Raw genomic sequence first — 25,588 nt, forward strand, 5'->3', positions numbered from 1 at the left:
TGAATTAACAAACTGGGGTTGATTAATATATATATATATATATATATATATATATATATGTTTTATATATACAGTATATATATAGGGTTGTAACGGCAGCAAAACAGAGAAACCTAAAGTGTAATTCAAGGTAGTGCCTTTAGAGCTTTAAAACCATTATTCCCTTGTTTACCTAGCACAGTGGGGCTAGACAAGATCCAGGCAAGAGCTTTACGATACACACAAACAGAGATATAGTTTTAACCCAGTTAATGGAAAAAGGTAGGAAGAGAAGGTCTCCCCAGAGAGGACTTCATCGCCAACAGTAATAGCATCACTTTTAATGAAGTTAAAAGCCAAATGAAGCGATTCCTTCATGCATTTGCTGTTTAAAGGTCTGCATTGCTCCACATTGAGATCTTACAGGTAGTTTGTATTCCCTCCTCCAGACATCAACATTAAAAACTATAACAACAACATATTGTACTTACCCTCGTCTGCTGGTCATCAAAGAGGTTTTACATCTGGTAAAGAAACGTGTAGTGTTCCTGCTTTACTCTGGTGTTTGCGTAGGCTCTCTACATGTCTCCGCCCTGTGCTTGAATGATTTGAGTTTTAATCCATCTTCATCCCTTCCTCCTTCCCCAACCCCCGTTGAGCTCTTTCTTCACAGATATACAGATTTCCTTACTTCTACATTCTTTCAGGAATTCACAAGGTTTAGACTAAGAATTTACAATCACTGTGTGTGCATGCATTTAGTTCAGTGACATACCTGAGAGTGTACAGTACTCTAAACGTGTATAATACCTCCACGCAACTCAAGGCTGAAGTGTGCCTCAGCGCTCCATCTGCCTCCAGGCTAATCCCATCTCTGTGCTAATCTGATTAGCAACTGTCTTTCTTAAACGTGGTCTGAAGTCAGTTTGTGGTCAGCCCTAATTAACTGAGGAAGGTTATTATTGTAGTGAGGCAGATCTAAGATCTGTGTGTGTGTGTTACTTTTTAATCGAGCAAAGGGAAAAGAAAAGGGAGGAGGAGTGGTATAAATATGCAGTTTATGGTGTCCCCAACAAGATTGGTGTACAATTTACACAATTTCACAAACCACAAATAGATTTTTAAATGTTTAAATAGGTAGAAATAAAAAAATTAAATACAAATAAAAAACTTTTTATCATGTTCGTTTGAATTAACATAAAGCCCATGTCTTTTTTTCAGTACAATGCCATCCGCCTACATCTCAAATCCCCACCTGTAAATGTATCATATTTTTGGGGAAAAGTGCTCTGTCAAGTTTTGAAATCTAAATACATTAAAGACATTTTATAAACTCAATTTTAATTAAAAAAAATTGCTTCGTTTATCCTTTAGGGACAAGTAGTTTCTAGGCATACATCAAGATGAAAACGAATAAAGTTTGGAAGATATGTTCCAAATGATGGACTACTCGTTACGCTACAATAAAAGCAAAATTACAACATCATAATTATCCTACAGAGGGGAAGCTTAGTCAAATAGGGCTGCTTAAATAAAATACCATATAAACACTGAACACACATTCACATCATATTGTCATGACATCTAATTCCCCCGCTCCATTGAATGCATGGACAGGGCGGATGGTGAGTGGAGATTTGTTGCTGCCGCTGTCACACATGTCAGGGTTCAAAAAGGGAAACATGGCCTCTGTGAACTGGAACTGTGTGAAGGAATAGATGTGTGACTTGGCCTCTGCATCATAGAAGGACACAGTCCCCTCCTCGTGATCCAGAAACACCCCCACCACCTGCGGCCTCTGGGAGAGACTCAGCAGCTCCGCCTGTCCCGCACACGCCCGGTACTCACTGCCCTTCCTCAGACAGATGGTCCAGTACCCGTCCTCTGGGCTCAGGGTGACCAGCCCCTTCCTGCTGACCGACTGTCGGGCCACCCCCAAGTCCCACGCTGTCTTGTCCCCCACTTCTACCTCCCAGTAGTGCCTCCCTGTGGAGAAACCCTGCATAGAAACAGGCGCTCGGGTCACCAGGACTGTTCAGAATGAAGCAGAAACATCCCTACACAACACACAAATCTTTATTTACCCTGGCGGCGAGGACACATGGCGCCGTGTCGAAACGCTCCGGTGTGTCCTCCAGGTTCTGTTCAACATCTCCATCCCAGATCTGTCTCCCGTCCTTTGACAGAAGCAGCCACGGGTTGGCTGTCCTGGGATCCAGAAGAACATCAACTAGGAGACAGACAGAGTTTGTTAATATGGAGTTTTTACTTCCCCCTTATCATATGGCATGCATTTTCATGATGCGCAGGACCGTTTGACACATTTTCACAGAGGATTTAGAGTTGTATTGGTCATGGAAATAAACCCAATTAAAGCAGAATAAATTAGTCAATGAGAAAGTAGTTGATTGTGGGGAAATTAACTAGCTTTAGTTGTGTATCAGGCAAATGATTACCAAAACAAATCAGAAACTGTAGGACAAAATAAGCAACATGAGATGTCACCTTGACCTCTGGGAACTTGTGATTGGAATTGTAGAAATAATGAATAAATGAATCCAGTGAAAATCTTAAATTCCTCAAGATTGACTGTCCTTTTCTGTGGGATTTTGACATTATTCTCATTGATACAGAATGTAAGGAGTGCTTGAATGTCCATGATAGTTTGACGGTTGAGAAACAGGACAAAAGAGGGAGTGAGAACAGTGAAGACATTGTTTTACGGTCCAACTGTACCTGCATACTGCTGCATCTTCTCATGCTCTGTAAGTTAAAAACAACATATAAATATTGTTTATACAACAAATCTGTGATCATGAGATTAAATGTAAGTGGCTGTTAATTTGCATAATGTTGTGATGCTGACAACAAATTGTTATTTAAAAAGTATACCTTGAAAGGAAAGCTTTTTCAGAGCGGACTGAAGCTGCAGTTCAATGTCAGCCGCCGCTCTCCTCACAGTCCCCAAACATGTGTGTGAATGGACAACGATGTCAGAGCAGGCTTTAAAAGACGTAGGCGAACTCAGAGCTGGAAACCTCTGTCACAATGAAATCAAATAAGAGAGAATGGGAATAAAGAGAGAAGAACAACATTCTACAAACTAGCATTTTTTTTTTTACTGTGGATATCTCCCGGTGTAACTCCTAACCTGCAGGATGTGTAGGTGGTCCTCACTGTGAGAAATCTGCTCCACCTCGCTCCTCTTCCTCTCCAGCTGTGTGATCTCCATCTGCAGCTCTGTGAGGAGCCTCTCTGCCCTCTGCTCCGCCGCTGCCTGCTTCCTCTGGAGCGTCTCCAGCAGCTCCTCCTGACCACGCTCCAGAGAACGGAGCAGGGTGGAGTAAACCTCCATGCTCAACAGAATGTCCCTCCTCAAGTTTTCCTGAAGATATTAAGTCATTAAAAGAGGAAAATGTATAGAGCCCTCTTTAACATTTGTTCTCCTATGGAACTCAGAATGGTGACATGCATTTTTTATTGGGCTTTTAATTTGGAATAATGTTTGAGTCTTTGATATATGTTAATCAATGTTTATCAGCTTTTTATTGTTGTTATTTCTAGTCTTGCTAATTTGTTCCTATTATTGTCTGGTATTATTTGTCCTCTTGTTTAATCTCGCTGTTGGAAGCACTTTGGGCTCTGTGTTTTTATTTAGTAATTAATGTCCTAGTAAAAGGACATATTTTGTGTTTGCATATATTCTTAAAGTGTTTTAATTGCTGCTAAAATGGCCCATCTTTCCTACAGGACACATCCAAAAAGGCAGTTTTATGCTCTTATGTGAACTTACTTTGCTCAGCTCCACAGAGTGTTTGATCTCCTCCACTTTCTGCACTCTCTCCTGGATCTTCTGCTGAACATCAGCTTCGATGCTTCTCATCTGAGCCTGAACAAAGAGGAACATAACCCAAAACTGAAGGCTGCTGTGGTATTTGATGGGATAGCACAATGATGAGGACCTCACCTTCTTCCCCTGACTCTCCCGCTCCACTGGGACGGTGTCGTGACAGCGGTGATCCGTCTCGGTGCAGAGGACGCACACACACCTCTGATCGCTTCTGCAGAACAGCTCCAGGAGCCTCTGGTGCTTCTTACACATCCGGTTCTCCAGCGTTGCCACGGGTTCAATCAGCTTGTGAGTCTTCAAGGTGGAAACTCTCCGGTGAGGCTCCAGGTGACTCTCACAATACGAGGTCAGACACACCAGGCAGGACTTCATGGCCTTTGTTTGCTTTCCCACACACACATCACAACATATGAATTTCTCTATCAGTGTCATCACGCCATTCTGCCTTCTGGCTCGGATCTGCTCGGACATCTCCTTGGCGAAGGAGTTTTCGCAGATCTCTGGGCGGCGCTCAAAGACTGCCTGACATTTGGGACAGCTGACTGCAGGGCTGCGGTCCCAGTGCGATGTGATGCAGGTGAAGCAGAAGCTGTGGCCGCAGGGGATGGAGACGGGATCAGAGAATACATCCTGACAGATCCAACACTGGAACTGCACCTCTGACAGGAGAACGCTGGGAGTGGCCATGACCTCAGAGGGAAAAAAGAAGATTGGTGTTCACTCATTAACAAGTAATACATTAATAATTGACCTTCTAACTTACAGGGGAAATTGCTAGCATTGACAAACACAGAGACATTTACAAAACAAGCCACAGACTCAGTTCCTGTTTTCTTAGTTGTGTTTATTGCAGACCTTAAGTACTTTTATTGCAGCTAGCTACACTTATCATTAACTTTAAACTATTAAAGGTTGCCTCTATCCAAAGTCCAGCTGCACGGTCACATGACTCACTCGCACTCGGGAAATCACTGTAAAGGCTAAAACATTGATTTAAAACATGAATTAACATCCAAACATTCATCACATTAGTTCCTCTAATATTCCATTTAACCTGCCTGGCACAAGACAACAACATGATTGAATCTATTGTATTTGTTTAATCAAAATACTAACGCATGCCCATCTGTGATTTTGTCAGGGACTTACCTCGTTGTTGAATGTGAAACATGACCTCTGAGGTAGTGAAGGCAAACACTGGCACTGCAGTGAAGCCAAAGTCCTCCCAGTTTCTGTTACCACTCCCTCTGGGAAACTCTCCCTCCACAGCTTTTCAACCACCATGTTGTTCCAGGGTAGGCAGAGCAAAGCCTTGTTGGGTTGGCATTGTGTAGAATCTCTCTGCTTTGTATAACATAATAGTGGTGTATTTCTCTTGAACAGAGCAACAACAAAGGAGGTAATTAAATAGAGCTCATTCTGAGGCTGTCAAAATGACTGAAACATACTATGTCTATTCCCACACACTATCACACAAATGTAATGTCAAAAACTTTCCAAAAGCTAAAACAAATGTCTCAGCAGGGATAAAGTTACTATTGCAGTGAAGATGCTGACTAAAGTTGGTTTGTTTTGGGATGAATCTCTACTTCTGAGACAGCTATACATGCAGTGAAGGAGGTGAAGTTGTAAAGATGTCCGAATTTATTTGATGCTGCCTCTGGTTGTACTAACCCCGTTTGTTTGGTTGCTGAAGCACTTCTCTGTGGTGAGGAACTGACCCATGACGACCAGGACCTTCTACTGTAATGTTCTTTAATTCCAGCAGTGGGTGCTCCATATCAGATTTATACAGCAGCCTAATAATTCTCAATTCACAAGATTATCAGGAAGAAACAAATGCAATATTTATAAACTCACATCTAAAATTGAGAGATTGGTGGACTTTAATTGTGAAAATAATGTATAAAGCACACTATTCAAGACTGTAACAAATGTTAGAGTGTTATGTATATGTAGAACATGCCTAAAAAATTCACTAAACAAACACATCTGTTCTATTGTAATTGTGCTGCAGTGTGTACAAAGTGTTACTTAAAATATAATCATGCAAAGGACAGAAAGTATTATTTATTCAAATATATAAAAACAAGGCTCTAAAAAATGCCCATGGAGTGGGATTATACATTAACTTCCACACTTTCACAGCATGAATGGTGAACACACACACCTGGGTCCTCTTACAGGAAGGCACTGCGCATGTGCGGACTGGAGACTGGAAGCAAATGCTGCCTTCATGGCTACTCGAAAAATCTGAATTACGAAAGAAAACACAGAAACAAATGGTATCCTACATACAAGTAAGAAGGTCAGATGTTTTATAAAGTTTTGGTGGAAAAACAGCTGTAACAGTGAAGAAATTGGAACAAGAAGTAGCGTTAGTTTGTTGAAAAAAACTTTGGTCAGAGACCCCAACCAGAGCTAAACAAATGTATTTCATAAATATTTAGTTTCTGTATGTTTGAAACTAATTGGATGTATGTTGAACGTGTTAGGGAATACCATGTGGGGTTTATCTGTCAAATGTATGTTGACAGCCTATTTTCCCCTTTTTATTTTGAATGCCATTTTTAAATATGTTACAAATATGTAACCTTTAACTATATAATTTACTAATGTTGTATTGTGAAAAATAATTAACGAAATTAAATGTCTAATGGTTTACGTAACCTAGACAGTAGCCACACTACTTGAACCATTCTGTAGCTAATAGACATTTAGCACCTAAGCTACCAAGCGTTAGCTAGCGTATGCTTAGTAGGAACCAGGAACGTGTTTTCAGAGTTCGTGAAGAGCAAGTTGAAAAGTAGACTTACATTTGGTCAGGTAGCGAGAAAAACATGTTCAACAGGAGGCTAATGTTGCTGTGCTGGACGTGTTTATAATTTACTTTGACCATGTAGGCTGCGGGTTTGGTTTTGTCTTGTTTTTTTTGTGTTCAGCTGGCTAATTGAAAAGTAAAGGTGTAATTAATTAATAAGAAAGGGACTTCTTATATATAAAATAAATAAATATAATGTAATATTCACAACAATGTAATAATGTAATGTTTAACAATACATCAACAATCAATAAATACATTTAAACCATATGCCTCCTCAGCATAACGTATGATAGTCTATTATAATTCTACTAAATACATACATGCACCAAAAACGATTTGTTTGCAAAAGGTTGCTTTTGTCATGTACTAGAAAGCAGGATCTTCCACTGAGCACCTGAACGCAGCACGCGAACACCAGCGTTGTAGAGAGGAGGAGAGGAGAGGGGAGAGAGGGAGGCATATCAAGGAGAAGCATGAAGTATATCCCCGATATCTAAGCTCACAGAGGGGGAGAGCATCTCGTCCTCCCTCGCTCTTTAGGGGCCGACTGGAAGCGGAGGGAGGCAGCGAGGCGGAGGGCAGCATGGAGGAGAAGAAGCAGTTTCTTTGTGGGGTGGTGGAAGGTAGGAGCGGCCGACTTCATCACTGACCTGTCAGATCATGTGATTCTGTTTTATTACCTTGGGGACATGCATTTGAATAGACCACCGTTTGACCTACATTTTAGGATTGTTTTGTCCCTTACTGAAGGAGAAGGGGGCGCAGTTGTAATAATATGTGGATGTAATGGTCGTTATGAGATGATGTGGTGGAGATCAGCCAGGCGCGAAGTGGAGATCAAAGAGCAGGCGGAGGGAAAAGGATTCAGTAATGTCTGGTTCCTGGGCTGCAGCCTGAGGAGAGAAATCACTCTGGATTAATGGCAGGTGTTAATGAAGATGAATGATGCAATACTAGTGAAGGTGAAGATGATCATTGAGATTATAATAATGACTGGGATGATTTTGTTGGGATGAAATGACTTTAGTTGTGATGATGGAGATGGTGTGCCACAAGCTGACAGTGAGACAATGAAAGAAAACAATGAAGAAGAGGTCCATTTCAGAGCATCAATCAAACAAATGCGAATATATGGACATAATAATGTTAAGGAAGGAATAACAACAACACTGACCTTGTTGATGTTAATAACATTAATAAAAATTGATCTGGAAAGTAAGAAATGAATGATTATTGCAAAAGAGACGGATGTTTGTTGTAACACCTGTCCCTTCTTACCTCACAACCACTGCACAAAATGATGAATTTATGCTGCAAAAATGTATCTAATGACATGCTGTAAGTATATACCCTGAAAGTAAAACATGAACATTGCTTTTTGGCTAAAACATCTAAATGATAGTTATCCAGAATCCTGAAAAGGTGATACATTTGTGATACTTATCTGTTCATGATTTCTCTTTGTCATTTATGAGTCGTCATAAGAATGCACATTTATTAAAGTATACTCAAGGTTAAAATGTCTTACTATTTATAGGTGTGTAATGATACCATACTAAGTTCAAGAAGGTGAAACCAGCAATTGTTGGCATTGTTGTTTGTTTAACATGACTTAAACAATTATTGATGATTATATGTTTTATTCACACAACTCCCCAAAGACTCAAATTGCTAATTCTACCAATCTCTGCTAATCCAGTTTCACACAGCCTGCTGGGATTTGTTTATTTGGAAATTCAAATTGCATTGATCAAGGACACGCTCGAGGAAACACACACACCTTATTACTTATTCCTGTAGTCCTGCACACCTTTGTTTCTCAGTCCCTCGTGGTGGCATCCAACAGAGTTAATTATCAGGTCTGCTGGCTTTTTGTATTAATGGGGAGCAGTCTGCAGGACACAGGAGACATGTCGGTGGATAGGATTTATTTCCTACTATGACCCACTTTCTGTGCACAGTTAAATACATGCAGTCTTATAAAAAACACAACGCTGGGAGAGGGACACTGGAGACGCTCCCATTTCTAAAAATAGAAAATGTGATGGAGAGTGTAGCTGGTGATGAATTATGCCTCTGCCAAACACAGAGAGGATGTGACCAAAGAAAGCACTGGAGGAACTTACTTGGTATATGTTCCATACATTCAGGACTGAAGCGGTGTCGACCAGCTGATAACTGCTCAGTGTGTGTCATTGCAAAGAACTTGGAACAAAATATGAAACTGCTCACAACAAGATCTTGAGTAACCCGGTCATGAGCGATTGCTATTGAGTTTTCAAATGTGTTTTTTTGTTCTCATAAGCAAAGTAGAATCTAGCTCCATCCCCATATCTCTTACATTCACACCAAAATGGTCTACATGGATTGGTAAGAGGAAAGACATGTGTTTTAGATGTTTAGCTGAGCTTGCTTTTTAATTCTTGCAGCAAATATATATTGACATTCATGACCTCTATTTTTTCTCTAGGTTTCTATGGGAGGCCTTGGACTATGGATCAGAGGAAGGTTCTCTTCCAATGGTGAGTCTCATTAAAGCAGAATGTCAACTGTAATGAACCTGCATGTTCTGTATTACTCAGAATCACAGTTAGTTATTCACCACGTCAGAGGGGAGTTGTTTGATCTTCACATGAATAGTGTGAGCTCAGGTGCTACTGACCTGACGCCTGTGGGCGGAATCCAGTTGCACGCCTCTACATCATGCCAGGCAGACCTGAGAGAAACCACTGACGCAGAATGACTCTGTGGCAAAGGGCAGACTCATCGTCAGGCCATGGGTGACAGGAGGGGGAGAGGGGGGGGGCACACTGCTGTTTGTTTTGTTGGAAGAGGATCAAAGAGGGGATGCAGATCATTTGGTTATATAGATATTATTCAGCTGAGCTAGCAGTGTGGCTGCAGGGACGGCAGTCAGTCCATCCACCACTTTGATTCAAACTGAAATATCTCAACTACTGAATGGACTTCAATTACATAATAGACACTCCCTGATGATGACTCCTAAAGACATTTATGTTCCCCTGGCCTTTCCTCTGGTGATGACAACATGTTAGCATTTGTGATACATTCTCACACATTCATGTTCCCCTCAAGAGGAATCTCGTTGGTGATCCTTTAACACTGCCTCATGTCTAAAGGTTTATATCATTTATCGGGCAAAATTCTATATAGTACAGCAAATTTGACAAATTCATCCATAATGTTAGAGTTAAATAGTGTTAAAGTTTTGATGAGCATGGGTCTAACAATAAAACCTACCGATTGACTGCTAAGGAAACTCTTAGTTAAGACCATGTAAAGAAGGATGAATGAATGGTTAGAAAATAGTTTTCCAGCATATTGTCATAGATTGGAAAGATATAATACTAATATAGAATGTTTATGTCCTTTACTGCAGGGAATATTTGTGGTGCCTTTGGCTCTATATTTAGCAACCACATATTGTTCCGTGCAGAGACCTTCACACCAGGGAGCCGCTCAGCCCAAGCACCCTGTTTGTGTGGAGTGATACCAGTGAAGTGCCACAATAGGCTCTCCTCTGCAGAACAACATAGAAATTACAAACAAAAGCAATTTAAAACAGATACAAACAGCATCCACGCAACATTTGTCACTTTGAATCGTGACTGAACAAAACACAGGCAGCTCCTTATTGAGACCGCCACAGTTTCATCAAGTCACAAAGACTCACACACTCTTTCAGCAGTAATCAGCTTGCAGTGATTCAACAGTGAGCTGCTGTAGAATACTACACTCAAAACAATCAAATTGCTATTCAAGGCATCAGTACACCATTCAAAGTCAAGTAGAACACACTGATAATGGGAGTGTGTTAAATATGGACTTATGGACTGATGAAGGATGTATAGCTGCAACAATTGGTTAACTAATAGATTTGTCAATATAGACAGAAAATTAATCGCTAAGTATTTTAATAATTGATTCATTGTTAAAGAGTTGTCTTGCAAAATTGTCAAAAAATTCAGTTTAAATGCCGCATTTATTTAATGTAGGTCTACTGATTTTTTAAAGACTTGGAACTATTCAAACAAATACACTGGGATGGACAAGTCTCAACATTGTATAGACAAAACATTTATTACAAAAATCTACTGTAGGAAATACTTTTGGATGAATTGTTTATGAAAATGCTAATTGCATTCCAACAAGAGCCGTGGTATTCCCATTGCATTTGCATTTACATAAAGTACTCTCGTGCATACTTGTGAAGTAGGGAACCAATGAATTGTTGATGCCACACTGATCTGAAAAACTAGTTTAACAACATAAATCCCTGCTGGGAACTGTAGTTCAACAACCAATAGTGACAGCGGACTACATCCCCAGAGATAAGATGTTCCCTCTGCAAACCAAATCATTACAGCACACTCTTTTGTTGTTGTTATGATAAACTGAATAATACTGTAACAAAAATATAACATTATATTGGCTTTGTCATCAGGATGAATTTGACTTTCTTTCTTTCTGTGTGGGCTCCAAGTTTATTTATAGATCGGCTCTTTTTAGATTTAAGTGCGGGGTGCAGGCACAATTCAAACAGAGAGTGTTGCATAAGTTTGGCAGATTAAAGCTGGGCCTGGGTGTACAGTATGGAAGTGTGTGTATGCATGTGTGTGATTGTGTGTTTGAAGGAGGTAGGTTGCAGCTTTGTGGAGGCGACTTACCGACCATCTGTCCAGGAAATGAAGTGGGGAGGAGTGAGAACATATTCCACCCACCAATGACAGGGATGATGGGAGCTGGTCCAGAGAAATATTCATGTTGTTGTGTGTGCGATGCAGCTTTTGTTTCGATCCCAGTACTATGCTCTATCTATAATTCAGGAGATCATTTCCTGTAACAAAGTCAGCCCAACGATCAATACAGTAGATCTATTTTCTTCTGTCCTTGTCTCCAGGGATCATACGGTACATGACAGAGCAGAGGCTTCAAACTGAGGAAATTATGGATACAAATATATAGGACAATTCCAAAAACAAAGTGGTTCAATCTTTTTTAACATTTTAAAAGTCATTTTCAGAATGACTACACAATTCTTGAGAACATTTCATAGACAGGATGTTGGACTTCTGACTGTGAATGAAACAAAAAACATTTTCAGTGGTCGAAGTGAAAAGCAACAATCAATAGTACAGATGTATCAATGAAACGGCTACAGCTCACCCGTCAGTAACATGTTTCCTCCTTCCTTTGTTTGTGTTTCTGTGCCAGGATGCAGAGTTGGGGGTTGAACACCTACCTGTACGGCCCAAAGGATGACCTCAAACACAGACTACTGTGGAGGGAAGTCTACTCTCACGAGGAGGAGGGTAAGAGCATCCCATTCATTCTGCTATCGTCTGGAAAATGACATTTTGCAGCAGTCCATGTTGGATTTCGGATCTGGACCTGACTGAATTGCAGAGGAAGATACATTCACTTATTCTCACCACATTTTCTTTGTTGCACGCTATTTTAAAAGTTATGCACAAATACACATATTTGGAGCCCTGGATCTGCACCAGAACTGCCTTAGGACATTATCTCTGCAAACAGGGTAGTGAATCACTATGGATATATTTTTCATTAAAGTCCTAAAGGTATTAACAGCTTTAATGTTGCCGATTATATCATTTTCTTATTGTACTCTGGAAGACTGTGAGGCTTTGGTGTGGAACGTAGTACTTTAGAGTAAGCTGAATTCTCTTACAGATAATAAACATTACATTTGGCGTGAGGGTCTAGTTACTATTCTCAGATCCTGTTGTCAAAGTTAAAGCAAAGTTTAAACTCTGGTCACTGTGTGTTGATTCGTCTCAAATGTCCAATTCAAGATTTCTCTCCTCTGTCCCTCTCCTGCTCTCAGGTCAGTTGCGTATTCTCATAAAGGAGGCCCAGTCGAGAGGCGTAACGTTTGTTTACGCCCTCTCCCCTGGTCAGGACATCGTCTTCTCTTCTTCCTGTGACCTGACACTGCTCAAACGCAAGCTGAGACAGGTATGTAATGTGACAAATCCAGAGAATACATACTACTCTACGAAATGCAACTTTTATATGATGTGACCCTGTTTCTTTCCCCCTCTCTCTGAAGGTATCAGACCTGGGTTGCCAGGCTTTTGCCATCCTGTTTGATGACATCGACCATTCCTTGTGTCAGGCTGACAGCGAGGCCTTCTCTTCCTTTGCTCATGCTCAGGTCACTATAACCAATGAGATCTATCGCTTCCTGGGGGAACCACCCGTCTTCCTATTCTGCCCCACAGGTAGGAGCGATGCACGTGAGCTCAAGTTTAAAGTATGTACAGAAACCTGTCAAATCTGATCCTACCTCTGTTTCTCTGTCCCTGCAGAGTACTGCGGTTCTCTGTGTTCTCCCAGTGTATCAAAGTCTCCCTACCTGCAGACTGTGGGAGAGGACCTGCTGCCGGACATAACAGTGATATGGACGGGTGAGACAAAACATACATCTATAATAACTGGGTCTTTACGGTTTATTTATTTATTTGGTTTGTTATTTTATCTTTTATTGCCTCTTTTATGTATTTGTTTATTTATTTATTTGTTGTTTTTGTTTTGTTGTTTTTTTTGAATGACAAATGTATTTTGGATGGTGGATGGAAGAAGATAGTCTTTTATATTTGTCTTATCAAATATGACATACAACGTAAAATAATAAAATATATATATTGTAGTAATAATGATATCATCTATTTATAATTGTTAATGTATATTGTATGTAGACATACATTTAGATGTATATTTTGTTAAAAGAAAATGTTAATACACTGAACAAAAATATAAACGCAACACTTTTGTTTTTGCTCCCATTTTTCATGAGATGAACTCAAAGATCTAAAACATTTTCTACATACACAACATAACCATTTCTCTCAAATATTGTTCACAAATCTGAAAAAATCTGTGATAGTGAGCACTTCTCCTTTGCCGAGATAATCCATCCCACCTCACAGGTGTGGCATATCAAGATGCTGATTAGACAGCATGATTATTGCACAGGTGTGCCTTAGGTTGGCCACAATAAAAGGCCACTCTGAAACGTGCATTTTTGCTTTATTGGGGGGGTCTGGGGGGGTCCGAAAACCAGTCAGTATCTGGTGTGAGGGTTAGGATTAGGGTTANAGGGTAATGTTGTGAATCGAGTGGCCCATGGTGGTGGTGGGGTTATGGTATGGGCAGGCGTATGTTATGGACGATGAACACAGGCCACTCGATTCACAACATTACCCTAACCCTAACCCTAACCCTAATCCTAACCCTCACACCAGATACTGACTGGTTTTCGGACCCCCCAGACCCCCCCAATAAAGCAAAACTGCACGTTTCAGAGTGGCCTTTTATTGTGGCCAGCTTAAAGCACACCTGTGCAATAATCATGCTGTCTAATCAGCATCTTGATATGCCCCACCTGTGAGGTGGGATGGATTATCTCGGCAAAGGAGAAGTGCTCACTATCACAGATTTTTTCAGATTTGTGAACAATATTTGAGAGAAAAGGTTATTTTGTGTATGTAGAAAATGTTTTAGATCTTTGAGTTCATCTCATGAAAAATGGGAGCAAAAACAAAAGTGTTGCGTTTATATTTTTGTTCAGTGTAATTTAGTTTTTGGGAGAACGGGTGGGATTAAATAAGTGTTAACTTCTTCCCACCCCTTTTCGGATGTGTAATTAGGTAGATCATTGGTCAATTTGATACAGCTTAAGTTTGTACAGTATCATTATTCTCTTGTTTCATTTCATTATTATTATAATGTTTTTATTATTGTTTTACACGTTCGAAATAAATCAAATCAAAAATAAGATTGTCTTCCACTTCTAAACATTTTCCTCTCACTCCCGGCCCCCTAGGCACTAAGGTCATCTCCAGGAAGCTGTCTGTAGACTGCCTGTCTGAGGTGGAGTCTGTCCTCCAGCGCCCCCCCCTCATCTGGGACAACCTGCACGCGAACGACTACGACTCCAGACGTCTCTTCCTGGGGCCTTTTAAGGGCAGAGAGCCTCAGCTGAGGAGCAACCTGAGAGGCCTGCTTCTCAACCCCAACTGCGAGTTTGAAGCCAACTACATCCCTCTCCACTCACTGGGCAGCTGGTACAGGTCTGGAAAGGAGGAGAGGAAAGGTGAGGGGATGTTTGGAGGGAAGGATGGGGCAGAAAAGGATGAATGAGAAGGAGGAAGGGGCAGCGATGAGACAGGAGATGTCTCAAGTTAATAAACTAATATTGTCTCTGCCAGACCTGAGCCATGTGCAGTTAGTCCCATTGCTTAGCAACTAAAACAATTTAGCCTGGTGTTACGTAACAAGTAAATTAACTTATAGGAATTGAAGCTCCATCTGTTGCCTAATAAAGTTACAATGACTCAATTAGCTTTTTATCAGCAAGTGAATCTATTTACAGAAAAAAGTTAATAGATAGCTCTAAGATGCATTTGTATTTACCCAAAAAAGATATATTCCTTAGCATATACTGCAAAACTGACACAATAATCCCACCAAAGAAAGAAAGAGAAAGTGAGTTGGAAGGAAAAAATGTAGGAGAGAAAACTACTGTAGCGTGTCCTTGTTCTGAAGACAAGCAAAGAAAGGTGGTGGTGGAGGAACAATTGTTTGGTGTGACGAAGGAGAAAATAAGAAGAGAGAACGGTCCCTTTGTGGAGGAGAAACCAGGCGGGGGGGGGAGGCTGCAGGAGAAATGGGTTTCAAGGGAGGAGATGAAACAAGAGATGACGGGCCGGCTGAAGCCTGAGGGATCGAGATTCAGAGTTAGGATCAGAGTTTAAATTGAACACGTAATTGTTGTGTTTTATGTCTTATTTCCAACAGATCAGTGACCAAATAGAGACATGACGTAACATTGCAGTATCTCCAGCAGGAAAAGTCGGGCATGTTGGCAAACAAATGTGAAAATCATCTTTTAGTGTTGGAAGGATCTCAAGTTAAAATATATTTCTGACAGTAGCTTCAACAGACGAGCAAACACAAGATAAGCTGTTCTCTGAGGAAGTGCATCTTCTTCTATTGTCAAGAACAGATAAAGGAGAGCTATTTATGGGGAGCTTTGTCCAACAAAACATGTCCAACAGAAATGAATTGAACATCACAGAGTGCAAAGGAATGTAAGAGTGTTTTATAACTAACTAAGTATCCTCATATATATAATAACACAGTGTTATTTATATTCTAGATGAAGAGTGTGAATACTGTCCTGATAGAGCGCTGTCTGCTGCACTACATGATTGGATGGAGGAACTCAACCAACCACTACAAGCAGGTAGATAACCATAATATGGGAATGTACCTGTATACAGTATGTGTATGTGTGTGTGTGTTGACATTTGATTGGATTTGAACCAAACTGCAATAAATTAACTGCATTATTCTAACCACAAACGCTGCTTTTTTCTGAATGATTTCAGGTCGGCAGAGCAGCCGAGCAGACCAGCGTTCCTCTGCTCAAACACCTCGCTGTAAAACTCCAGACCGATCCGACTGCCCCCCTACCCTCGTGGACAGGCTTCCTGTTTTCCCTCTGAACTCCAGCTCGCCTCCGTCCTCACCCACTAAGGTCAAGGTGGAGACAGAGGGGGAGAAGAAGAGATCAAACCAACCCCAAGGACCCAGGCCTGGAGCCCCCTCAGGGGGAAGCAGGGGGCAAAAGGCCCAGGGGTGGGGGCTTGGTGGTGGGAAGGGCCTCCTGAGTGAGTCCCAGGTGCGGCTGCTGGTGGGTCTTTATTACCTGCCCCACGAGTACGGCCTGTCGGGACAGAAACTGCTGCAGGACCTGAGCTGGCTGAAAGCAAACTGCCACCTGGTCAGTGCCAACAGCAAGAAGACAGCGCCTCAGAAGGTCAGTGTGTGTTCTGTGCAAATATCCTGTTGACGTTTAAATTGTGTATGATTAATAAAGGTATTTTTGTCTTCAGATCGATGAGTGGCGTGGTCGGTCCTCTAGGGTCTTGTCCCTGTGTGAGGACATAGCACAGCTTCACTGCAGCGTGGTGGGGGGGGCCAACAGGGCGGTGCTCTATGACCTTTACCCCTATGTGTGGGACCTGAGGAACACAGCTCTGGTGGCTAAAGCCTTCATATGCTGGCTGGGTGAGTATCAAAAGAGGCAGGAAACTATGGGAATACTTAATAACATGTGTTTTACATGTTTTTTGCTTTATGCTCTTCTATTTTTGTTTTAATAATGAATATGCTTTACTATACTACTGTATAATCTAACCCCACCAACTCACCTCTCTCCCTCAGATGGGCGAGTGTTGAGTGACAGCTCCGCCTTGGGCACCTGGAAGAACTGCTTTCACTGTGAGTAGAGTAGATGACCATTAAGCCATATATTATGTCCAACCCATCTTTGCCTGAAAGAAATAGGTAAAGGTAGCATTTGATGCATAAATCATTTTTTTCAACCCCGTATTTAATTATTATTTTTCAGCCATAGCAAATAATGGTGCAGTGATGACTAAGCAAACAGTTATGCTTCAAATATTAATGGCATGAGAATAAAAACGTTTATTCCAGCATCTCTTGAGGAGATGCAGTGTTGTAAAAATAATTACATTTTTATGCTGGCATGAATATTTAAAGCTGAGTTAAGTGTGCCATGTTTCTGCGTATAATTATTTCATTGGCACGTGATGTCACCTGACTATTATTTTGTGTCTGTGGTAGTGTGTGGGAAAACCCCAGGGGCGGACCTACTGGGAGTTGAATCAGAACCATGGGCGTTTAAAGGGGGCGTGTCTGGGGAGGTGCAGGTAGGGTGTGCTTGTATTATATTTCATTTCCCATATGTTTTTTGAATTAACCCTCTTGTTTTTATATTGTGCATGAGGCATGTTCATGTTTTAAATCATAAACGATATGTTTTAAGTATCTTATAACTGCCTAACATCTGTGTTTTTCTTTGTGTTCGTGTAGATGCTTCTCCCAATAGGCAGCAGCAGTGAACTCTTCACTCATCCTCCTCCTCTCTTCCCCACCTCTCGTCTCTATAACATCAGGCCCTATCACAGCAAGGACAAGGTAGGAGAAGTTTCACACATACCGCCAGGATCATTCATAAAAAAGGTGTAAAAAGTCGTGGAATATTTTGTTCAAAACCCAAGCTGAAAAAAGAATGAAAAATAAAGCAGGGAGGAAAAAGATTTTACCTCATGCATACACTCTGACTAAGTCATGGAAGATTTATGGAATTTCTATCAGATCCAAAGTAGGATCCTTTTATGGAGAATCATTGCAAATGAAAGGAGACTGATTATTCAACCACCTGTAGATTGTTGGGTCATTGTCAACACATATGTCTGGGACAAGAACCACATCCATCTCTCAAAATGATGTAACATTAAGTGATTTGTTGTTGTGTGTGTAGTTGGAGTTGTATCGGATGGTGCGCCAACTCCACCTGAGGACTCAGGGTGTCCAAGAGTCCAGTGCTCTTCACCCAGATGTGATAGGAGACAGGTGTGTGGTGAAGAGAAAGAAAGAGTCTGTATTGCTTTGCACAATTTAAGATTGACCATATTTGATACTCACATGTGTTTCTGTCTCTTCGTTTCTACAGATGTCTCGGGCCGTGCCTGGTGTTGTCCCCGGAGTACTGCTTCATCCTGGAGGATGAGCTGGGTGTGTGTGGCTGTGTGTTGGGCATCTTGGATGTCCGCATGTTTGCCAAGCGGTGCCAGGCCAGCTGGATGCCGGCCATGAGGGACAAATACCCAACTAAAGGGGGCAACACACACCCCAACCCACAGGTGAATATTTGGAAGAGGAGATTCCTTAAACACCCTTTTTTCAACCATTTTCTGTCGGTCTGAAGGGCACAGGAGTGTTACAGACACACACAGGTCACATTATGCACACACATGTTTAGACATACCTGCAGTTAGACCATGTGGATGATCACTCAGTAAGAAAACATCCCACTGATAAGAGGATGGCACACACAGGTCAACTAAACTAAATACATAAATACAGTACATACACACACAAACAGGACTCAACTTATTCATATTTTTGAGATACTAAGTCATTAATTTAAGACACTTAGTCAAATATGGACTAAGCAGCATGTTTGTTTAAATAAAAACATGCAAGTTGTTACATCCATCTTTTTTCTTTTAAATATACACTAACTTTTGGACTATTTGCAGAGTGCACAATTGTGAAAATTGGGCACTTTAGTAGTTTCTTTGTCAAAAAATGGAAGGAGATTGGATTACAGCATTGCTGTTGTTTACTGTGAAAAACAGTTGAGTAATTTAGGCAAAGAGCCAAACAGAGCCGGTGGTGACTCAGCCCGACATCTGTGGAAGACTTATCTGCCCACTTTGTGCGTCACGGCACACACTGACAGACACACTTTGGATGAATATGATTCATACTGCAGCCACAGGTGTCCGAAGGTCATCAGCATGGCCTGTCTTTTATACTTTTGAGATAAACAAATAGATAGATTGCACACAACAAATATCAGCTTATGTGCGAGTATACTGCTTGTATTTATTTAGATATATACACTGTTGTCTGATAAATCATTTTGTTGTTGAGGGATAATTTCCATCAAATTACTTTTTAAAAGGTGAAATCGTATTCAATATTGCAAATTAGTACTATCTAGTGGCAGCTGTTGGAAACACATAGAAGTACTCTTGCCACTACCCTCCTTCATCAAACAAGCACCAACAAGTAACAAGTAACTGCCATCAGCATCACATTGTGAGAACTGTGTTCCTGTTCTCCTTGTGTAGGACTTGATCCAGCTGATGGAGGAGGACCAGGGGGAGTACCCCGAGTCCCTCCTCTTTCACTTCCCCTCTCAGCTGCGCCTGGACGCCCTGCCGGAGCTGGTGGACGTCAGCGTCAGCCGGACTCTGCTCACCGCCATGCTAACTGCCCTCAAGGCCAACGGTAAGACAGGACAGGGGGTCAGTCATTCTATGTGTGTGTGTTTGCTTTAATCATAGAAATTAACAGTTTTGCTTTACCTAAGATTTTTACACTTGATACTTCAAAATTCTACGTTCTATGTTGATTAGAATAATGACACCTGAGTGTTTAGATTGGCTAGATTGGCTATAATGCAATTCTCTCCCCCTTCAGGTCACCCTTTCCCTTTCACGATAAAAGTCCCAGAAATATACACTGCATCGCTGCCTACCAGAGCATTTCTGATTGTGGCCCATTATGACTTTTAATCGTATAATACCTATAATCCTTCCTCTATCATATCACTAACATTGGGGTTTCTTCTTCTTTGGGATTCTAGCGGTAGATTCATGCATTGGTCTGTAGACAGGCGGATAGCTTATAAGAATAGGCTCTCAAGTGAGACAATAAAGACAATTATGCTTTTTATTCTCAGTCTTTACTGGTACAATGTTTTATATGTATCACTTGGGGTACGTTATGTTAAGTCTTTGTGTGCAGATGTAGAGAAATACCTTCATGTATCTGCCTGCTTCTTCCTTCTGTGTGTGTGTAGGTTCTCAGGGTGTGTTCTGCGAGGTGCAGCCGACGGACCGTCAGAGGCTGGAGTTCTTGACCAAACTGGGCTTCCTGGAGATCCTCAGGGGAGAGGCCAGGAGCAGAGAGGGGGTGGTGCTGGGGAGGCTGCTCTGAACACACACACACACACACACACACACACACACACACACACACACACACACACACACACACACACACACACACACACAGAGAGAGAGAGATCTGCAGACATACAGTTGATACATAGAGGCACTTACACACAATACAATGTTACAACACAGTGCATTTAGTACAGCATAGAGAAGGAAGGGTGTGTATTTCAAAGTCAAGAGAAGAAAAAAAAGGGACAATCTTGGAGTCAGTGTGGCAGCGGTAATGGGGATGAATGGAGATTTTTGAAGGATTTACAAACTATAAAAATAAGCTTAGAGTTTAAAACTTCAGCAGAGCATTGCTAATCTTCCACGTCCTGGCTACGGATTACAAGACTTAGTCAAGTGTGAGAACTCTGGGAGCAGAGCAGCAGATCACAGCAGCTACAGCTCTGTGGCACACATCATTAGCTCCTCCAGGATATTGGCTCAGTGATTGGTTTGTTTGTCGGTAAAACTACTGGCTCCATGTTCTTGAAATTGAATGGAAGCGTGTACCATTGACTAAGAAACCACTCATTACATTGTAGGGCATGGAATGTCTGAATGATTTAAACAATCACCTATCGACTAGGAACATTTGTTGGAAAACTTGAAAAAAGCTATAAATGTCTTTGTTTAGCGCACTGAGCAATACAATTGAACATATCTTCTTTGTTGCGATGGTGTTTTTTTTCTGGTCTAAAAGCTTATGAACACCAGTAGTTGGTCACACCAGTTACTGTTTGTAACTCCCAGCAAGAAAGGTGATGGTATTTCTTACCATTTCTAACTGCTTCTTCAAGATGATTTGGACTCCTCCCCTCTTGTAAAACCAAAGTTAAGCTGCCGCCGTGGATCTGGTGCTCCGCTCCCTTTGTTCATAAGAGATAGCGTTTTTCTTTAATAGTCAGGATGTTGTTTCCTAGCTGCTGTCCTGTTGGTTAGATAGAGTCTGCTATCAGACTGACCCAGGCACAGCGTCACTGTTGTTTACACTCGACTAGTATAGATGAATGTTTACATGCATGAAAAAACTCAACATTGTGTGGCTGTAACGTAAGATTACGTGTATACTGACATCAACAATAACAGGCTTTTACATGGCGCCATTAATGAAGATGTTTATTGAGCTTTTACAGCCAAAAAGCAAATGCATGCAGGCTCACATTCATCAGAAAAACAACAAGAAAAGTTCAGATTGTGAATAAAACACACACACACACATAAACCCTGAGGTTAATTGGATATATCATATACTTCCCTAACTTCAGAATGCATCACTAGTGAGTGTGTCTGGTGCATACATGTGTACTTTGTGCATGGTGAGTGTGTGTTTGTGATAGACTGCCTTCATTCTGACCGATAACGAACACAAGCATACACACACAAACACACAGTCATATTAAAGAAGCACAAAAGCACTCACAATCAAACCTTCAACTGAAAGTACATACAACTACGAATGTTCATTTTTTGTAAAGCAGCTTCAAGGACACAAGTACTATTTGTGCACGTATTTATATTTCTACCTTTTTTTAATTTATTAATATTATCATGCTTGATCAATCACAGACTGAGAGGCACTTTTGTATGTTTCGTCTCATTACATCACCATTGTCTGTGAGGTAGATCTTGATCAAATAATGAAGACCCAATAATGATGTAGATAAAGAAATCCTGAAAAGCACTGAGACAGAAATGCATGATTCAAAGAACATTCTTAGAAAACGTTATTGTTGAAGTATGTCACTTCACTTGAGAATCTTTTTAATAAACTTTAAATATGATTTTGTTTTGTTGTTTACATTAGGCTGGTGTGGATGCTTTGTGTGTTGATGGGGACTTGTGTGTGTTTGGGAATGTAGATGTTTTGGGGAAATAATCATCTACACAGGCAAAATGAAGCACTGTGAAAAGTCTCACAATTAACACCTTCACTTTTTCATTTAAGAAGATTTCAATGTATTAATAACATTAAAAATAATGATAATAATAATGGCTTCTTCTTGGCCTAAACAGCTCACCACTCTTTCTGATTCATAACAACATCACGTGTACTTGTCTCACCGTCTGCCTGCATTCAGATACATGTTTACGTCTATTCCTACATTGAGTCCCAGTGGAGTTCTATGTGTGTCTATGCAGCGTAATGAAGGGGTGAAAAAACAATTACTGTTGAATTCAGTCTGTGTTTTTATTAACGCTTAAAAACGATTGATTTTATTGAACCGACTTGTTAATTTCATGCCTATTAAAATATTTATTTCCCTTCAAATTGGCTGTTTCTTTGGCTTTGTATGCAATGTGGTGAGTTAAAACTGGCATAATGGAATAACACAAGTAGCAAAACTTGGAAAGAATTGTTATACTGTATATATTTTATAAAAATAGTTTAACTTCAATACAATACAGAGGTTTATATTTATCAAACATTTTCAGAACCTAGTTGCTGAACAAACACTGCCACTTTGTGGACAAATTGTGAAGTTACTATGATGAATGGCAATGTTTTCTAAGAACATATATACTGTATAAATATATATATTTGTAACATTTATAATAAAAATGCATATATTTGGTCCAACCCTTCCAGAAATACATCCATCGTGTACTAAGTACTGATACAATACGTTACACATCAGTGCTCTCCCCTTCTGCGGTTTTCCCAGCTTTCCATTGTTTGCGGGAGCGCAAGTTGTATTCAGGGGACATCACCTGACCCATGGGGATGCGGTACGTTGATAAACTGCCGGTGAGCAGCAACATCAGTGTGGCTATCATAGTAGCTGCCCAACTGCATGCTGGGAGACCAACCTAGGGGATGAGAGAGGGAAAGTATTTGTAGTTTATACTAGAGTCAGACGTCCACTTAGACCTTCTTAAATAATTTTGTATTTTAATATCAGGCAAATGCATAACAAATACATTCAGATACATGGTTTTAAAATTACAATATTACAATGATATCAATTATTTGGTGTACTTCAATTACAATTATTCTATATAAAACTGCTGTTTAATTTATTCATCTTAATGAATCATTTGTTGAAGCACTGGTTAGAAACTCAAATGTTCTTGAAGTAATGTAGCAATACATTATATTACAAATTGCCTTTTAGCCAAGAAAGAAAGAGCACTTGTAGTTTAATGCTGTTTTCATCCTTCTTTTGTATATGTAGTTCCCACCAATTGACATTGTTCTGCAACCATGCTATAGCTCAATGTGAGGCTACAAATAAGTTCTCCTAGGCTTTTAAAAAAAAGAAGGAAATATCGAAGGCCTCTCAGTGTCAGTGCTTTATGCACACGTGGCTGGAACTGAGTGTACTCACCGTTCCCAAAAGATTACTCAGAGCGATGTCAGCATATGCAGAGAGGAAAGCTGCGTGCAGAGGAGAAGAAATTAGGCTAAATATATCTGCAGTCTCACTCTCTGACGTCTGCTGCAGCAGGTACAGAGGTTGGCCCTGTCGATTCAGACTGAAAGCTCCAATTAAGAGCAAATGACCTAATGTGAGCAGATCACCTCCCTGCCAAACCATCAGCACTAATGTCCACGGTGCTCCAGCTGCAATTTGAGATGAGCTGTAAATGTGTTTGTCTGTATTCATGAATTCAGAGGGGCACAGGAAAGCCCGGTCTAAATAGCCGAATTAAATCAGGCTTTCTGGTGATACAATGATTAACCAGTTCCAACCATTTGAGACAGACACAATCACTCAAAGACTTTAAGGCATAGCATGACAGTGAAGAGGAAATATGTATGGGAACAAAGTCCCTTTATGGTACAATGGGCAGGCTGGAAATCATGTGATCATTTTTATTTTAAGAACATGTTTTGACTTTCTGTAGTTATTAATGGCTAGAACCCTTTACTTTCTTTAGAAGGCATGACTCAGCATCTTATTGATAAGCAGCAGAGCATTGAGGTCATGATTTACTGAGAGGAGTCTTAATGCCATAAGTGAGGACTCAGTCTAATTACATCAACTTGCAAAAACATACCATTCACACATGCGTCACATGTAAACTGTATGTATTCTGCAATTAGGAACTCAGGTACATTTGTCTTGTTTGACTGGATGAACAATGTTGAGATTTAAAATAAGAAAAGGATGAAGGTGAATGTTTTAGTATGCAATTCTCTAGTTTCACAGACAGTGCCATCGCAATGTGGCTGCAATGAGGCTGCACCCTCAGCTCACCTGACGATCTGCTCAACCACCTCAACTCCACCCTACTCACCTCCCTCAACACTTTAGCCCCCAGATCGTCAGGTGAGCTGAGGGTGCAGCCTCATTGCAGCCACATTGCGANGTGTGTGTGTGTGTGTGTGTGTGAGACAGGGTTATCCATGGCCGTGCGTCATGAGTCTCTCTACTCGGGTCTGTCGGGCTTTAATGGAGCTCTGGGCTGCATGGCTGTTGGAGGACTCTTCTTCACCTTCAACTGGAGGACGCATCTCTATGCCATCGCCAGCGGTGACACACAAGCACACACTCACACACACACACACACACACACACACACACACTGTTGCTATCTTTTGTCCAACGTTTCAATGTGTAGCATATAGGCAACAGCTTTTTTAGTAAAACTGTTTTTTACAGGAAAGCTAGTAGATATACATATATACACTAGATATATTTTCTAATCATAGCTACTTCAGATGCGTCAAACCTTTCTTGTGGTTTCAGGAATATTTAAACAATATGTATGACTTTATCTTTTTGTTTTAATTGTCTTAACAGTATTCTGCCACAGGAGGGCGACCGACAGACACCAACACGATGATTTAATCTGATTAGTATCTGTCCATGGTGCTGAGAAAACACAAGTGCAATACACTGCATATTAAATACACAACAATAGGACAGGATTCCTCAAAGTAACACTATTTTAATTAATTTAAATGTTTTCAATAAGTAATTTTGACGAATTTATAAATCAAGAGCATTATCAGTTCCTCTGGTTTTTACTATTTATAGGTACGAGTTTGAGTAAAATAAAAATAAAATGTTGTTCTATAAAGTAATGACAACATTTTTCGGTGTGGGAATTCAACAAACACTGCAATGAAAGAGCTACCAAAGAGGGGTCTCTTGATTTTTTCCAGAGCTGTATGTATATTTCACATCTTTCGAGAATTAATAATGGTACTTAATAATAATAATAATAATGCATTTTATTTATATAGCGCTTTTCACGACTCAAAGACGCTTTACAATATGAGGGAGGGTAGACAAACAAGGACAGGCAAACAAGTAAGTATAGTAAAATAAATAA

General features: G+C 40.6%; 2 protein-coding genes and 1 long non-coding RNA gene across 5 annotated transcripts; 1 reads left to right on the forward strand and 2 right to left on the reverse strand.

Annotated features, from left to right (window-relative positions):
- Nucleotides 1–1,150: 1,150 nt before the first annotated feature.
- LOC104955567 (E3 ubiquitin-protein ligase TRIM39-like) lies at nt 1,151–5,522 on the reverse strand. 2 transcript variants are annotated; one of them, XM_010782918.1, is made up of 9 exons: nt 5,504–5,522; nt 4,979–5,201; nt 3,947–4,519; nt 3,773–3,895; nt 3,131–3,364; nt 2,872–3,019; nt 2,716–2,742; nt 2,064–2,209; nt 1,151–1,978 (listed from the first exon to the last, which is right to left on the reverse strand). In XM_010782918.1, the coding sequence occupies exons 2-9, from the start codon at nt 5,111–5,113 to the stop codon at nt 1,547–1,549; spliced, it is 1,818 nt and encodes a 605-aa protein (XP_010781220.1). In that variant the 5' UTR covers nt 5,114–5,201; nt 5,504–5,522; the 3' UTR covers nt 1,151–1,546. The 2 variants fall into 2 exon arrangements, with proteins under 2 accessions (XP_010781220.1, XP_010781221.1); XM_010782919.1 differs by having other exon boundaries at nt 3,773–3,868; nt 5,504–5,521.
- A 1,494-nt stretch (nt 5,523–7,016) lies between these two features.
- Nucleotides 7,017–22,299, forward strand: LOC104955566 (protein O-GlcNAcase). Of its 2 annotated transcripts, none has more exons than XM_010782916.1 (17): nt 7,017–7,276; nt 9,124–9,175; nt 11,889–11,986; nt 12,523–12,653; nt 12,748–12,919; nt 13,007–13,105; nt 14,524–14,793; nt 15,859–15,945; nt 16,091–16,521; nt 16,598–16,772; nt 16,929–16,985; nt 17,352–17,437; nt 17,601–17,705; nt 18,052–18,143; nt 18,244–18,433; nt 19,430–19,589; nt 20,164–22,299. In XM_010782916.1, the coding sequence occupies exons 1-17, from the start codon at nt 7,237–7,239 to the stop codon at nt 20,298–20,300; spliced, it is 2,382 nt and encodes a 793-aa protein (XP_010781218.1). In that variant the 5' UTR covers nt 7,017–7,236; the 3' UTR covers nt 20,301–22,299. The 2 variants fall into 2 exon arrangements, with proteins under 2 accessions (XP_010781218.1, XP_010781219.1); XM_010782917.1 differs by lacking the exon at nt 7,017–7,276 and adding an exon at nt 7,595–7,615.
- Nucleotides 22,300–22,399: 100 nt separating this feature from the next.
- Nucleotides 22,400–24,483, reverse strand: LOC104955565 (uncharacterized). Its single transcript, XR_799464.1, has 2 exons — nt 23,635–24,483; nt 22,400–23,116 (listed from the first exon to the last, which is right to left on the reverse strand). It is a non-coding gene; the product is annotated as an uncharacterized lncRNA (long non-coding RNA).
- Between the last annotated feature and the right edge of the window lie 1,105 nt (nt 24,484–25,588).

Source organism: Notothenia coriiceps, unplaced genomic scaffold (genome assembly GCF_000735185.1).
Source record: "Notothenia coriiceps isolate Sejong01 unplaced genomic scaffold, NC01 NC01_scaffold00024668, whole genome shotgun sequence".
Classification (NCBI taxonomy): Eukaryota; Metazoa; Chordata; class Actinopteri; order Perciformes; family Nototheniidae; genus Notothenia; species Notothenia coriiceps.